The 15,170-nt window shown below is 44.0% G+C and overlaps 1 protein-coding gene across 2 annotated transcripts; it reads left to right on the forward strand.

The window, feature by feature from the left end:
- Window positions 1-508: 508 nt before the first annotated feature.
- Window positions 509-12,403, forward strand: LOC110503495 (neutral amino acid transporter B(0)). 2 transcript variants are annotated; one of them, XM_036961540.1, is made up of 8 exons: window positions 509-1,235; window positions 6,955-6,997; window positions 7,460-7,528; window positions 7,674-7,840; window positions 8,133-8,366; window positions 8,571-8,765; window positions 9,001-9,135; window positions 9,354-12,403. In XM_036961540.1, the coding sequence occupies exons 1-8, from the start codon at window positions 706-708 to the stop codon at window positions 9,589-9,591; spliced, it is 1,611 nt and encodes a 536-aa protein (XP_036817435.1). In that variant the 5' UTR covers window positions 509-705; the 3' UTR covers window positions 9,592-12,403. The 2 variants fall into 2 exon arrangements, with proteins under 2 accessions (XP_036817435.1, XP_036817436.1); XM_036961541.1 differs by lacking the exon at window positions 509-1,235 and adding an exon at window positions 5,030-5,186.
- The last annotated feature ends 2,767 nt before the right edge of the window (window positions 12,404-15,170 follow it).

Below are 15,170 nucleotides of genomic sequence, written 5' to 3' on the forward strand. Positions count from 1 at the left end.
AAAGGTACAGTATGTGTATTTTGATATTTTTGTACACCTGGGAACAATTCTATACCCTCACCGCAACTTATTTTTCTGAGCGTGAACGAGAGAGGTTGAATCACTGATGCTGATGCAATCCACCCCTAACGTGTCATCTAGGGCAGTGGTAGGCTACAATGAAGGATTTAGATACACTGATCTAGGTTCAGGATAATGCCCTCATTTTAGTGTACTTCTAATTGCTAAAATGTCATTTCATTCGTCATTGAAACATATTTATCAATCATAGGAAAAATATGCGTGATTTAATTGCTCATTGTATGTTTACTTATTTGTCCATTTGAATTATTTTATTTGTGCAGTCATGGTTTAGAAAATGTAAGATGATATTGCTCCCCTTCTATTTGATTTTAGAATTATTTTGGTATTAGGACAGATGGCCTAGAAAGGTTGTTTGAATAGGTAATGTGTTGGGCACGTCACCAACCTGCATGAGCCCGCCCTCTACTTGACGTTACCGGGCATTTTTCCGGCGCTGGTTGGGTTATAAATTACGGGCTGAGAGGCGCAGCAACTCACCGGAGTCATTTCGCTACAATACAAGCTCATTATTATCTCCAACGGCTACACTAACAGATCCTATAGTCAAACAATCTTTGACTATCATTTTCTCTCTCAATATAATAATTTTGTTTAGGTGTTAAGACACACTCAGGGCGCACAATGGCAGAAAAGATCAACTTGGAGGGGAAGGCATCCAACGGAGAGGCGCATCAAGATGAGCTGGTAGCCAACGGATTCGGCCACAATACGTGTTCCAAAGAGACAACAACGGAGAAAATCAAGAGGTTAATCATGGCCAACTTTCTGGTGATTCTCACCGTGGCCGGGGTGATCATCGGGGTGTTCATCGGACTTGGCGTGCGCAACATGGAGCTGAGCAGGACACAGATCCTCTATGTGGGTTTCCCTGGTGAACTGCTCATCCGGCTGCTGAAAATGATCATAATTCCCTTGGTCGTGTGCAGTCTGGTGTCCGGGGCTGCCAGCATCGACCCCAAAGCCCTGGGTAAGCTAGGCGGCTGGGCCATGCTCTTCTTTTTGGTCACCACCTTAATTGCGTCAGCAATCGGGGTGATCATGGCGTTCATCATCTCCCCCGGATCGAACACCGGCTCCAAGCCGATTTTGTTGGATGACGGCGAGCTGCCCCCGACCAAAGAAGTGGTGGACTCATTCTTGGACCTGATCAGGTGAGATTCAATTGTCTGGCAGTGGCAGGGTGGTGATTTAGGCTAAGCAAAATGGGCAGAGAGGCTGATGTGACATAGCCATTTGGGGGGTCGTTCACTGAAGTGGCTGCGACCTTGCCTTGTTTTGTAGGCGTTCTTATTTGTCACAATGACTAAATGCACACACGTGCCAGACTCCCTCAGCAGCAAGCTAATGAGCCCACTGTTTGAATTTGAGTGGGGTTCTTTGGGATGTTGCTTTAATCTCCCAAATTAGGCATACATTTCCGCATATGAATTAGAAAACCGAGCCAAGCAGTCTGACTGCAAGTTTGTCTTAAAATTGTTGGCCAGTGCTCTCGTGCTGGGTCAGTACAAATAAGGTCTCTTGACATTTTGAAAGAGGGGACTGTCAGTCCTTCTTTCTGGGACTGTTGGCGCCATCCAGGTTCATTAAATAAAGGCACCGTTTCCCCAACCGGCCGGGGTTCCGTTTGCTGTGCGCCCGGAAAATAAAATCGTAATTTATGCCTCTGTCAAAACCAGATGAGGAAAGATATCTTGGACATTCCGTTCTTTCTTGGTTTACCACACTTTGTCATGCTTTAAACAAAAAAAGTTGTTTTAAAAGAGGGATGATGCTGTTCTCAGAGACAGACAACGAAATGATTGCACAGTCATTGCTTGTAAGCACACTTTCCTGAAACATTTCACAACCCCAGTGCGCCAAGAAAAAACCCTATGCTCAGAATACTTTTTTCCATTCCTAGGGGTGACACACTAAGAAATACTGTTCTACATTATCTGTCTTGCCAGTCAATGAACAGTAATGGATGTTCCAAACCGAATCAGTGGGCAAAATGATGGTTGTGTATTCTAGTTTTATTACAATGTACACTTCTACTGCTTTGGTGCCCTAAAAGGCTCTCAAGTACACTGATCATACACATCATACACACCTCACCATGTCGTTGGATTTAGTAAGGAAGTGGTGAACAGTTGGTCAACATACTCAATCTCCTACGAATGTGGCAAATTCCGTGGCATTGAGCCCCTTACTAATACGACAGAACTGATATCCTAAAACAAACGATTTACAAATGATTTACTGGACCTTGGTTGTCTTAACCCATCTTAATACGCTGATGTTCCAAAGCATCAGGTTGCGTTTACATAGTTAGACCCTGACTGTGACTGTTGACAGGGGGGGGGGGGGGTTGTTATGCTACCACAAGAAGCTAGCAAACCATGTGACCCAACTCCCGCCCACCGCTCTGTCCTAGATCAGGTCATTAAGCTAGATTAGTTAGGAGTCTTTAAACCTAAACATCTTGCCAATCATTTAGACATTCACATGTTATGCAACAATGGGATAAGAAAGAATGGCCTATTCTCCCGAGTTTGAACTGAATTTAAAGGACCCTGTGTTTTCAGTGGGATTCGAAACGTGACTAGACCACGCTACATCTACAGAGTAGCTCTCCTGGTTTTTCATTATAAAAAGAGCCCCTCTCAGGCTATTTACATTCATGTTGGAGGCCCATTCTTCACGCAACCTTAATTAGGCCCATGTCTGTTGCTTTGGGTTCATAAAGAGAAGCATGTGTAGTGTCTCTTAAGTTAAAGCCATGCAGCCAGACTCCTTGATGTAGCCTAGTATGGGGTTGATGCCAGTTTCCACAAGCAACTTCTTGTAAAACAATTCGCTTGCAAAGCAGATTTACTATTTTGCTCTGTGGCAGATGGAAGCAGCCAAAAACACAGCCTCATACTCAACCTTTTAAATCGTTTATAAATGACACGCTCTTTTTTTTGTGTTTTTTTGTCAGTCAGTTGCTCTGTTCCTCCTGGTCCAGCATTGTGGGTGACCTCTAAACCTCAAAATTAATTGTGATCAACCTCCATCGAGTCCAGATCCCTAGATCCTGGTCCAGGAAAACCGTTAAAGCCAGATTACACGGGTGGGGGTATTGGGGCAATGAATATTGTTAATTTATAATCTTTCTATGAATGGGATTGTAATTCCTTAACCTATAGTTGTCATTATGACAACTCGCTTTCTGCATAATAGGATCTACAAGTTGAAACCGGGTGGTCTCTCCTTCCCAGTCCAACGCATAAGGAATCCACTCGTTTATAATGCATTGTGCGCCATTTTGATATTAAAAAATAAATAAATTGAATAAGACTTTCTTGGATGCGCGTTGCTCTCGGCAGGGAATCAGTGAGAAAGGTTGTCAGTTTCGTGAGGACACACACACACACAAAGGCCACAAAGGATGATGGTTAATTGTGCAGCTTGCATGACTCATGTGGCTCATTTGAAGTGACCACTCTCTTTCGGGTTCCCGTTTTGGCAACAAGCCGGGCCGAGGAGCGGTTCACTACAGCGGAAACGAGGAGCCCTTTAAAGCACGCACTCTCGCACACACTGTCTTTCACTCCCTCCTCTCGCTCTCCTCCGTTTTCTCGCGTACATACGAACACAATATCACAAAAAGTTGTGGCGGGTTCTCGTAGTTACAAATGACCTCAATAACTTACTGGCTTAAACCGGTCCTGAGGTTAAATAAAGGTCATAAACCAACTGAAGAGGAACAAGGCATCAAATTTCCCGACCGGGCACGATAACCCCTCACTCCCCTTCACTTCCTGTTATACTTTGCTTATCTTATCTCCACAGGAGGCTGGTGGCACCTTCATTTGGTAGGATGGGCTTGTGGTAATAGCTAGAGCAATATTAGTGGAATGGGGTCAAACACATCACACATGGTTTTGATGCCATTCCATTTGCTCTGTTCCAGCCGTTTATTATGAGCTCTCCCTCCCCTCAGCAGCCTCCGCTGCTTATCTCCACCTGGCTTTCATCCATTTGCTTTCCCACTTGTCAGTTCAGTGCTTCGTTCACAGGTGCCCCTATGCAGGCAGTGTTGTACTTATTAGTCTAACCCTGAGACGAAACACAGAGACAAACATACAGGACAACGGGCCGTGGCTGTTCATATGTAGACGGCATTAAGAGCCAGAGAGAAGGGCAGTAGTACTATTCATTCGGATTTGAATGGGGGATCATGTTAATACCGCTTCAGGACAAAGAAAGGTGGAGGTAAGGTATCAGGCGTGTTGCATCAGCCATCCTCACTGGCCTGCCCCTCCTCCCTGCGCTCTCTCTCTCCGTCTCTGTGGCATTTAGCTCACCTCCCTGAGCAGTATTTCAGGAGTGACTGCAAGGGTGTCTACCATCTGCGTCAGTTAGCCACGTACAGCCAGGAGGGACCCATGGGTTCTCATAGGTCTAGAGAGGTCCAGGATGGGGTGTGTTTTCACACTGGTATGTAAAATAAGGTGCCGTTGTAGTGGTTGCCACGTTTCACACGCAGTCGCAGATCCGGTTTGACCAGGTAGAGGCGGTCTCGAGTGGCCATAAAAGCGACATGTCAACAACACTGAATGGCTGAGGTCTACGCCACCCAGTAGGTTGTAAACACGACACGCCCATCACCATGCTCCACGTGTACCCAGAAGATCAGGCGCGCTGTGTCGTTGTGACCCTTTTGCTCATTACTCAAACCCCATGGGGATGTAAATCTAAACACCGATATGCAAATGCAGTATCAACTTGCAGTTACGCAAGTGTGTACACGGCATTGATGGCAAAATGTCAACTGCAGAACTTTTGCAGTAATATGACATGGAGACGGATGGCGTCTGCGCACATCGCATTCCAAAAGTGGACCCTGACCGAGAGGGGTTAATGTTTTTAAATGAGTGCTGTTGCACATTCACAGTCGTTTAGTGTTCATGGACAGTCTCGCTTTGAGAGGTGGGAGCGCCTCAATTAGGGATCTCTGTAGGACTGTGGTAGGGAAGGAACAAGGCAGTGACTTACTGACTAAGAATGCAGAGAATGTCGGGACTGGAGATGCACAATGTCTGAAAACGAGAGAAGCCTTCCTTGGGTCTTTGGCATAGGTACGGCTGCCATACAGAATGTTTTTTTGTGTTTTTTTTTGTTTTTAGGGTGTGTCTGTACGTGTCAGAGTGTGTGTATTAGGCTTACACCTGTAGCCCTGTTTGTTCTCTTTTTCCGTCTATTCTAGCCGTGGCTATGCTAATTTAGCTCTAATGGCTGTGGTGGCATTGGGTTGTCATGACACGGCATAACAGGAAGAATAAATAGGGAAATGGAGGGGGTAGGCAGAGTCAGCCTGTTACTAAATATAAACTGAGATGTGAGTTTTGGGCGGGCAGACTGTTGTGCTGCTCGGGGCGTCAGGGGGAAAATCGGACAGCCACGTTAACGTCTTTACTTCCTGTTTGCGCTGGAACCTTCACTCCCATCCAGAGCGACAGAGCGGTCTAGAGAGGGCATTTCCTTTCCCTGTTTGACCAGGTCCTGCAACAACCCATGGAAATTGATTTTTGTTGTTGAATTGACAGGGTTTGACAGGGCTTCCTAAAAATGTGGTTTCAGGACAACTTCTGTCTCGAGTTATTCTATCCTCGGTCACATGGTGCGACCGCTTAAATCCCACAATGCGTTGTTTCCTGTCCCGCCCGCCCGTCATGTCAGAAAGAGATACAGGATAAAAACATGAAAGAAGTTAATCCCTCATTACTCTAAATCCATATGGAGGTTGACTAAGAGGGAAGGGGGGGGGGGGGGGGGGGGGGGGGGGTTAGTGCTCTGAAGAGAGTTTCCCACTATGTTCGCCAGTATGTGGCATTGAGGGGTGGTACAGCAAGTCCACTGAGGTGTGTACTGTATTGTACAGCAGTCATCTGCCCACCCCTCTTGGCAGGTCTTGGTTTGGACCTGTAATCCCAGCAGCAACAGTTCTGGGGGCAGTTGGAGGATTAATACACTGAAACGCTCCCTGCTATTTCCTCATCACTCATGGTTTGCTCCCTCGTGAGGCGTGTTGTGCCCAAGGTTATAGGCATTGAGTTAGCACGAAGGCATCCTGGAAAGATTGCTTAGACGTTAGAACAAGGAGTTCAGTTAGTGGTTGTATCCCGTGGGTTTTACCTTTTAGTCACAGACCTAGGATCAGTTTACCTTTCCCAAATTCCATTTTTGTAATGAGATATATACACACACCCATTTGATTCTTGAAGTATTTCATTTATGCATTCCTCATGAGTTTAGTTCAATGGTTGTACCCCAGCAGAAACCAAAATATAAGCGTATTTTACAACGTAAATGTAAACAAACACTGAATAGAATCAAAGCATGGTTAAAACTGGTCAGTTCTTACATCCATAGCTCTGTATGCATTTGAGTGGATACATTTCTTCAGCCCCATCCCATAGCTTTTGAGCGAAACAGAGGCGCGAAGAAAGCTTAGTTCTGGTTTCAAATGAGTTTTCCAGCTTAAATGGTTAAAGCTGCTTAACTGTGACTAGGTGAATGTCTCATGGCAACTTCTACCTCTTGTAGCACACTAAAGGGCACAGGGCTGCATGTATACTGTTACTCACCAGAAAACAAAATACATTTTAGCCCTGGCTAACAAAATACATTTTTAGCCCTGGCTAACAAAATACATTTTTAGCCCTGGCTGTCACACACCTGCATTAGCACCTGTGTCCCTCAGCACTGATTTGACTGAATGTTTCGCTTTCTGTAATCCCCGACATTTTAGTTTCTAGCTGTGGTTTCTGATCACCATTAGGGTCACTGTCAGCATAGCTGGTGCCCGTGTAGTGTACTGAATGTGTCTCTTGTTCTCTCTTCCAGAAACATCTTCCCCTCCAACTTGGTGTCTGCTGCCTTTCAGTCTGTGAGTATCCTCTTGTACCACACGTATAATAGTACGAGCGAGGGTGAGAGTAACTGAGACTTGAAGGAATAATCCACTCAAACTATCTTTTGGTATCCACCCCCCCCCCCCACCCCCCCGTTAGTCCACTTGTTGATACAGTCCCAACATGTTTTGCATGTCCGCAATCAAGTTTTCAAGATCTGGAATTTTCAAAAAGCAAATTGTGATTTACCACAAAACGCGTCACCATGATGATGTAGCAAGTTACAATTTTCTTTTTGAAAGTCCTATATCTTGACAACTTGATGGCTGACATGTAAAACGTGTTGGGACTGTATTAACAGTGGACTCATTAAACAAATACGCATGTGTGTGGATTATTCCTTTTTAAGGATTTTTTTTGGGGGGGACCCACGTAATTAACTAAACAGAACATGTCTTTCATCAGTGACCTAATGAACAATTCTCCTCTGTCTGCAGTACGCTACCAGCTACAAGTTTGTGACCAAGAATGGCACTAATGGCTTGCCCAACATCACAGTTGAGAAGGCGAGTAGACTAAAATGCCAAAATGAGTTGGAAATCTATATAGGATGTCACATTTGACTTTCTAATACCTACGGCTGTTGACAGTTTGAACGTGTCTAAAAGGCATCAGTCACGCTGACCTGCGATATTGCGTGTGTGTGTCTAGGTTCCCTTTGGCACAGACCAAGACGGTATGAACATCCTAGGACTGGTGGTGTTTGCCATAGTGTTTGGTGTAGCCCTGAGGAAGCTGGGAGAGGAGGGAGAGATCCTCATCAAGTTCTTCAACTCCTTCAACGAGGCCACCATGGTGCTGGTGTCCTGGATCATGTGGTAAGGGAGTCCTTTCCCCAGCAGCACTGTTGGGAATAGATGTGGGAGGGGACACGCGTGATATGAGTTTTGCCACCCTGCGTTTATCTTTCACATGTCAACTCGTAATTGTTAGGATAGTAATATGGTATTTCAGTTGCGTTTTTCAAGGGCCCAAAGTCACTGTTGTATTGGTAGTAGCATCACGTGGTAATATTGATGCATATTTTTTTTTTAATTATCATTTTCGTACTTTTATTGTATTTGCGTCTTTACAAATTTACAACGGTAACCCACCTCTCCCCCTCTCCAGGTATGCCCCCCTTGGAATCATGTTCTTGGTAGCAGGGAAGATCGTGGAGATGGAGGACGTGGGAACGCTGTTTGCCAGCCTGGGCAAGTACATCGCCTGCTGTATCATTGGCCACGCCGTCCACGGCCTGCTGGTCCTGCCGGGCATTTACTTTATCATCACCCGCAAGAACCCCTACACCTTCCTGTGGGGCATCTTCACCGCTCTGGCCACCGGCTTTGGCACCAGCTCCAGGTACGGTTGTAGTCACTAGATCACCATACTAGAGTTGATGGTAAGCCTTAATTACTCTTATACCAGTGTTGCTCTTATACCGTGCCAAAAACGCTCAACTCCATTACTCTGCAGTTCAAATACAACTATTCCAATGCTATGTAACGTTACCTGTTAGTATACGACAAGCCCCTCACACGCTCCCCCCCTCTCTCTCTCTCTCAGCTCTGCCACCCTGCCCCTGATGATGAAGTGCGTGGAGGAGAACAACGGCGTGTCGAAACACATCAGTCGTTTCATCCTGCCCATCGGGGCCACGGTGAACATGGACGGTGCCGCCCTCTTCCAGTGTGTGGCGGCCGTCTTCATCGCTCAGCTCAACAGCATCCCGCTCAACTTCATCCAAGTCTTCACCATCCTGTGAGTCCCGCTCCCTCTAGTCCGTTTGATTCAATCCAGTCCGATTCAGAGCGGCAGTTGTGTTGGGTAAAGCGGAGCAAACTGAAATGTAGTAGCTACAGTATATATACACACTCACACGTACAAAACAGAGTTGTATAAAGCTTGGGTCAAACTTGCTAGGCTGAGTTTTAGGAAACGCTGTGCTCTTGAGTGACTAATTCTCCCTGTGTGTCCCCCCCCCGCCCTCTGTCAGAGTGACAGCCACGGCGTCCAGTGTGGGAGCAGCAGGGATCCCTGCTGGGGGCGTGCTGACGCTGGCCATCATCCTGGAGGCAGTGGGACTGCCCACCAACGACATCTCCCTCATCCTCGCCGTCGACTGGCTCGTGTGAGTACCTCGTGTTGACTGCAGTTCTATTGGAACAGCTCCTCCATCCATCAAGGCCTCTATAATGCTGTCGTATACATGTCATAACAGCCATGACCGTTTTTGTGTCTGATTCACACACTTGACACAGCATTGACATGACGTAGTTATGGATACGGTGGAAGAACCCGGGTTTGGTTTGGTTTAAACCGTGATCTGACAATTTCTCTTGTTTCCAGTGACCGTACCTGCACCGTTCTGAACGTGGAGGGCGACGCCTTCGGAGCCGGGCTGCTGCAGTGGTACGTGGACCGCTCTGCCAAGCCCGAGGAGGGGGAGGAGCTAAACGAGGTGAAGATGGAGGATGACACGCCCGCCGTGCCTGAGCACTCGCCCCTCATCGGGGAGAAGGAGAGCAGGGGTGCGGGCGACGAGAAGGCGGCGGCTCGCGGCTCTGAGAAAGAGTCCGTCATGTAGGTGGTTCACTGCCGTGTCATCGATGACCCTCCGTTTGACCCCTCAATCTATACTCTCCATATGTGACCCCCTCATGCAGAAAGGAGGGGAGAGGACCTTTTCTGACTTCCATTCATAGACGATTCCTCTCCTTGTGTCTTCTCTCTTTCTAAGAGAAGACTAAGAGATCCAGGTTGGGGGGGAGGGGGAAGGAGAGTGTGAACAGAGGCTGTTCAGATTTTAACATTAACTTTTTTTTTTTTTTACATAGATTTTTATAAGGACTCTAGTTTGGAATCCTTTGCCTCCAATTTTTAAATGTTTTATTTATTTCTGCTTTGGTTCAGAAGAGCTGGCCTTGACTTCCTCTCTTTTAAATATTTTTGTCAAAATGTATAACAGCAGGCAGACTTGAAAAGGTAAATATCTCCCTGTATTCTATATCTATTCCCATGTACAGTATGTTTTTTGTGTGTATGAAGTAGCCTACACTAATTATCTCACTGCACTCTGTGAGAGTAGATGATGAAGATTCCTATGTTGGTACATAAGATGCACCAAATGAAGTTTAAATCCTCAGTGATGTTCCACTGCTGGGCAAAAAGAACCTTTCTGACACGAGCTCACTGTAAAATCACACACACTAATGTGGCTCTGTTCAATGCTTCTCATCTGTTACTGTGTCATTTCAATTAGTCAGTCCGGGGCTCGCGTCTATGCCAAGCACAAGAGGGCCCCCATGTTCTTACAATCTCCCGTTTTTGCACAGTCCAAACTTTTTTCCAATGTTACAAGAATGTGTGAGAGGTGTTGCCGTAGAGAGCCCCCTCTAGTAATTGAATAGGATATGTCATAATCTCTCTCAGTTCCATAATGGGACAAAATGGCAGCCATCTTGGTCAGGGAGAAATTCAAAACCAGTCTAATTGGAATTAATGGCAGTAGAGGCATAGGTGATGCATTTCCTGCTTTTTCTCAGGCAGGGGGGAAAAGTAAAGCATGTGATATATCAGAAATTGTGCTATAGAAATAATGTCACCCTGAATTATTGACATATATTATACAGGTTTTTATGTGTACATATCCTCTAAAATATATGTAAAGAGACCATAAATGTGTCAGATTTTGTTTTCTTGGAAAGTGCTATTATATGATAGAATATCAATACTTGTTGCATTTATGGTCTTATCATCAACTGATTTGAGCCAGTGTATGGCTGTGGATTGACTGTATTGTTTAAATGGAATATTCAGTTAATTTGAAACATTTTTATAGACTCATTCCTCAAACTGTCTGGCTAACTAGATAGCTAATACACACATACAGTGCAGATCAATCATTTTTGTTTTACACTGTTTTACCACCGCGCTGGCAAAACATAGTTGACCAACATGGCTGACTTTTGGACCTTGATAAGAAGGTTCATGTCCGTTCTAGTTGCTAACACTATGGGTGTTGCACTCCGTGTGCCCTCATTAGGATAGGGGTCGCAGTAACAGGAGGTTGCATGTCCTATGTTTTTTTTGGGCTTAGGACTTTCGGGAGAAGCGTGGGAAGATGAGTGGGGTAAGTCTCTGAGGCAAATGAATGTATAGAGGGAAGAAATTATGAAATTCAAATTGTCTCTATTACAAAAGTGTATTTTTAGAGCAATTGTTATTGGCTGTAAGCCATTTATCAATTTGTGTTTTATTTCATTGCTTTTAATGGTCTCCAAAGCAGAAGAGGCCAGTAGGAACATACTCTGACATTATCCTCTTTTTGTGTCCGTTCTACCGTTTTAAAATGGTCTCCAAACCGGCTTCCCTTCGTCAAGTGAAGCATGTCCCTTACCGAAACCATTGGCACACCTTTAAAACATTTTTTTTAAAGACTTAATTAAATTATTTTACCGTGTATTTTTGCTAGTTATTTGATGTTTTAATCATTTGTTGGTAATAGCTTTTTATTCTCAAAATATGTGTATTTTGTTCAACGGTTATTTGTTTGTGTGCGTATGTACCTACTACTTCTGTTCGGCTCTTTCCCCGTTGCGGTTAGTTCAGACAATGTGTCCTGTGGTCCGCTCATTTGTAATACCCATCCATCCAGCGTTGATAGGGTCAGTCCATACCGCTGAGAGGAAATCCATACTGTGTCTGTCACTGCCTGTGTTGTGGTTCAAAAGCTGAGGGATGGACCTGGATCAATTCGAAGCAAGAGTATGCAAGGACTGACCATCCATGATATCAAAATGATAGTTTTAACTATGTTTTGAGGCTGTACTGTGTTTGTCTACAAATACTTAGTTTGGAGTATAAAACGCTTTTATTTTGGGGTTCAGATTGGGGTTCAACAGTTGAACTAAGCTCATGAGCATGTCTAAGTTATATTCTTCAAGAATCAATGGGTACACTGTGTCATTAATTTATACGTCCGAAAATGTATGTAGCAACTAAGGATTCTAGCTTGAACAATTCCTCACATTTTCTCTGAAGATTTGGTTTCCTAACCTCACCGCCTGTATTCAATCTACTCTCTGAGCTTATTTATTTTAGGAACAGTGATTTACAAAGGTAAACCTTCAATAGTGGACATACTAGCAATATGCTGGTTACCGGGGATAGTTTGCAAAAAGAAGGCTACAAAAATACAGTTTACTGTATCAGCCAGGTTGATATCTCGTTTGGAACAATTGTCTTGAAGGCGCAGCATCCTATTTTTCAGATGTAAACATATTTTTATATTGCAAAACCACTTTTGAACCTTTGATGCCACCTTTTGGTTCCATAGCCTTTTCTCCCTGCTGTCTTTTTATGCAATGCTGTAAATAAATGCTTATCATTCCACAGGGTCTTCGGAGTGACGTCACCACGTTTGTGTTTGAGTCAGCGTGTGTACAGATATGTGAGGTGATGGTGGATGGGACTCAGAATGGCACACATACACAATCCATGTCTCAATTGTCTCAAAGCTTAAAAATCCTTCTGTAACCCGTCTCCTTCATCTTCACTGATTCGAAATTCATTTTATTAACAAGTTATATCAATAAGGGATATGATAGCTTCACCTGCATTCACCTAGTCAGTCTATTGCATTTTGTACACAATATATATATATGACACATTGTGAATAGGCCCTCCAGACAAGACATGTTTGTTAGGTAGTGGTTACTGGCGATGCCCATGAACGAACACATTACACAGACTACCTGGTACTGCATCCAGCCTCCACGAAGTGTTGACGGAGAGGCCTGTAAAATAATGTCCTCCTATTCATTCTAATGGAACTTCAGACTTTCCCAACACACACAAAATGCAGTCACCAACATTACAATATTACATCGCCCACCTGGGTCCCACACTAACCAGCGCTGAGGGGTTTCATGAGGTTCAGCGCTATATGGCCCCTTCTGTCAGTGGAAGAATGGCTGGCATTAGGTTTTACAACAGGGGACATTTAGGGTAAATTGTACTACAGTGACATTCCTGGGTCTCCTATTAGACCTGATCATTGTTCCTCTGTTAGCAATGTAACTTTACACCCCTCCCAATTGAATTCAGCCAACGGTTCTACTTTACATGCCGAGGGAAAGAAAGAAGACGGAGGTATATTGAGTACACTGAAGTGTGTTCTGGCGTTCTTGTATTTGGATTTAGCTTATCAATGTAGGATTCAGAAATGCAACTTAGTTGGATAGATGTTGTCAGGGGGATTTTGCAGCTATTGACTTTACCACGGCAATATTCATAAGTTACCCATTCAATGTCCACTACATGCCGCCTCTCATTCAGAGGTGGCTAGACATGGCCAAGGAGAAATGTTAAGGCTCTTCTGCCACCTGCTGGTGAGACAGGGGAGTTGCATACTAAATCCTGCTATTTTTGTCAAAACCAAAGAAAGCTTTAGGCCCTCCTGGTAAATTAATTTCTTAAATGATTCCTGAAAAACTGGAATGTATACAAAGCTGTCTCATCAAAGCCATACACCTCAAATGACAAAACACAAATAACAGGGGTGTTATAATTCATTTTTTTTCAGTCCATGAAAAAGTGACACATTGACAGCAAAATTCTGGTTAGTGTGCTGGTGAGTTTTGAGCCTTTTGCCTCACTTGTAAAATGACAGGTCAAGCACAACAAGTGGCACCTATTAGACATCAGTCTTTCACTCACAATTCAGATGACTTTTAACATTCCAGTCAAGGCAGGGCACAAATGTGACAGCAACACTCAACAGATGACACACACACACACATTTAATTTAGAATATTGGATAAACTAGTGGATAGTTTCATAATTCATACCTGGGATTTGAATGTGCCCGCATGGACTGATAGAGCTTTATCCAAGGCCTCAGGTGAATATCCAAGTCAGAGTTGAAGAGAAAGCTCCTCATTTTACCACTGGGAAATGGGACGGCCATAATCGGCAAGCTGATGGAACGTGCCAAAGCCTACCCGGTGGCATCAGTCGACAGTTCGAAAGGTCAAAAGTCATACATCTCATACACTGAACACGAAGTGCACAAATCTCAAATAAGAAAGTGCATCAGTGCAACACATGTACTCCATGAAATATGTCTTTAGCTTTAGGACAGAATTGACCAACCAACACATTTATATTCATGACAATAATAACACAGGTATCGACACTGATTGTGTCAGATATTGCTTAACAGCAGCTGATGTTGTGGTGGATATGCCATTGGATATCTGGAAGCACTTTGAGCACCTGAAAATGACTAGGAAACTATGTGGTAATAATAGCTAATACTTCCTGGTACTATTTTAAAAGAAAAATCAAAACAATTGATAACCACCTTGTACTTAAATGGTACCCCCCCCCCAAAAAGATTGAATATAATTACTGTGTAATTACCATTTTACCATGTCATTTCTTACTAAATACCTGGTCATGTATGTACCGGAAAATGATGTGCACCAGAATACCGTTTTGAATGTGTAAATACTTTGTCTCTATACTTAACTTACAGCTTATACAGAATAATGGACCTCTGCAAGGAGTCTCCAATTGACCTGTCATGTAGGTACAGTTGAAGTCGGAAGTTTACATACACTTAGGTTGGAGTCATTAAAACTTGTTTTTCAACCACTCCACACATTTCTTGTTAACAAACTATAGTTTTGGCAAGTCGGTTAGGACATCTACTTTGTGCATGACAAGTAATTTTTCCAACAATTGTTTACAGACAGATTATTTCACTCATAATTCACTGTAGCACAATTCCAGTGGGTCAGAAGTTTACATACACTAAGTTGACTGTGCCTTTAAACAGCTTGGAAAATTCCAGAAAATGATGTCATGGATTTAGAAGCTTCTGACATAATTTGAGTAAATTGGAAGTGTGGATGTATTTCAAGGCCTACCTTCAAACTCAGTGCCTCTTTGCTTGACATCATGGGAAAATCCAAAGAAATCAGCCAAGACCTCAGAAAAATAATTGTAGACCTCCAAGTCTGGTTCATCCTTGGGAGCAATTTCTAAACGCCTGAAGGTACCACGTTCATCTGTACAAACAATAGTATGCAAGTATAAAAACCATGGGACCACGCAGCCGTCATACCGCTCAGGAAAGAGAAGTGTTCTGCCTCCTAGAGA

This window comes from Oncorhynchus mykiss, chromosome 24 (assembly GCF_013265735.2).
Source record: "Oncorhynchus mykiss isolate Arlee chromosome 24, USDA_OmykA_1.1, whole genome shotgun sequence".
Lineage (NCBI taxonomy): Eukaryota > Metazoa > Chordata > Actinopteri > Salmoniformes > Salmonidae > Oncorhynchus > Oncorhynchus mykiss.

Bases quoted from the DNA above. Each gene is read 5' to 3' on its own strand.
- LOC110503495 (XM_036961540.1), top strand. From the start codon at position 706: ATGGCAGAAAAGATCAACTTGGAGGGGAAGGCATCCAACGGAGAGGCG. The intron at 7,841-8,132 runs GTAAGGGAGTCC...CCCCCTCTCCAG, and splicing joins CTGGTGTCCTGGATCATGTG to GTATGCCCCCCTTGGAATCA. The intron at 8,766-9,000 runs GTGAGTCCCGCT...GCCCTCTGTCAG, and splicing joins ATCCAAGTCTTCACCATCCT to AGTGACAGCCACGGCGTCCA.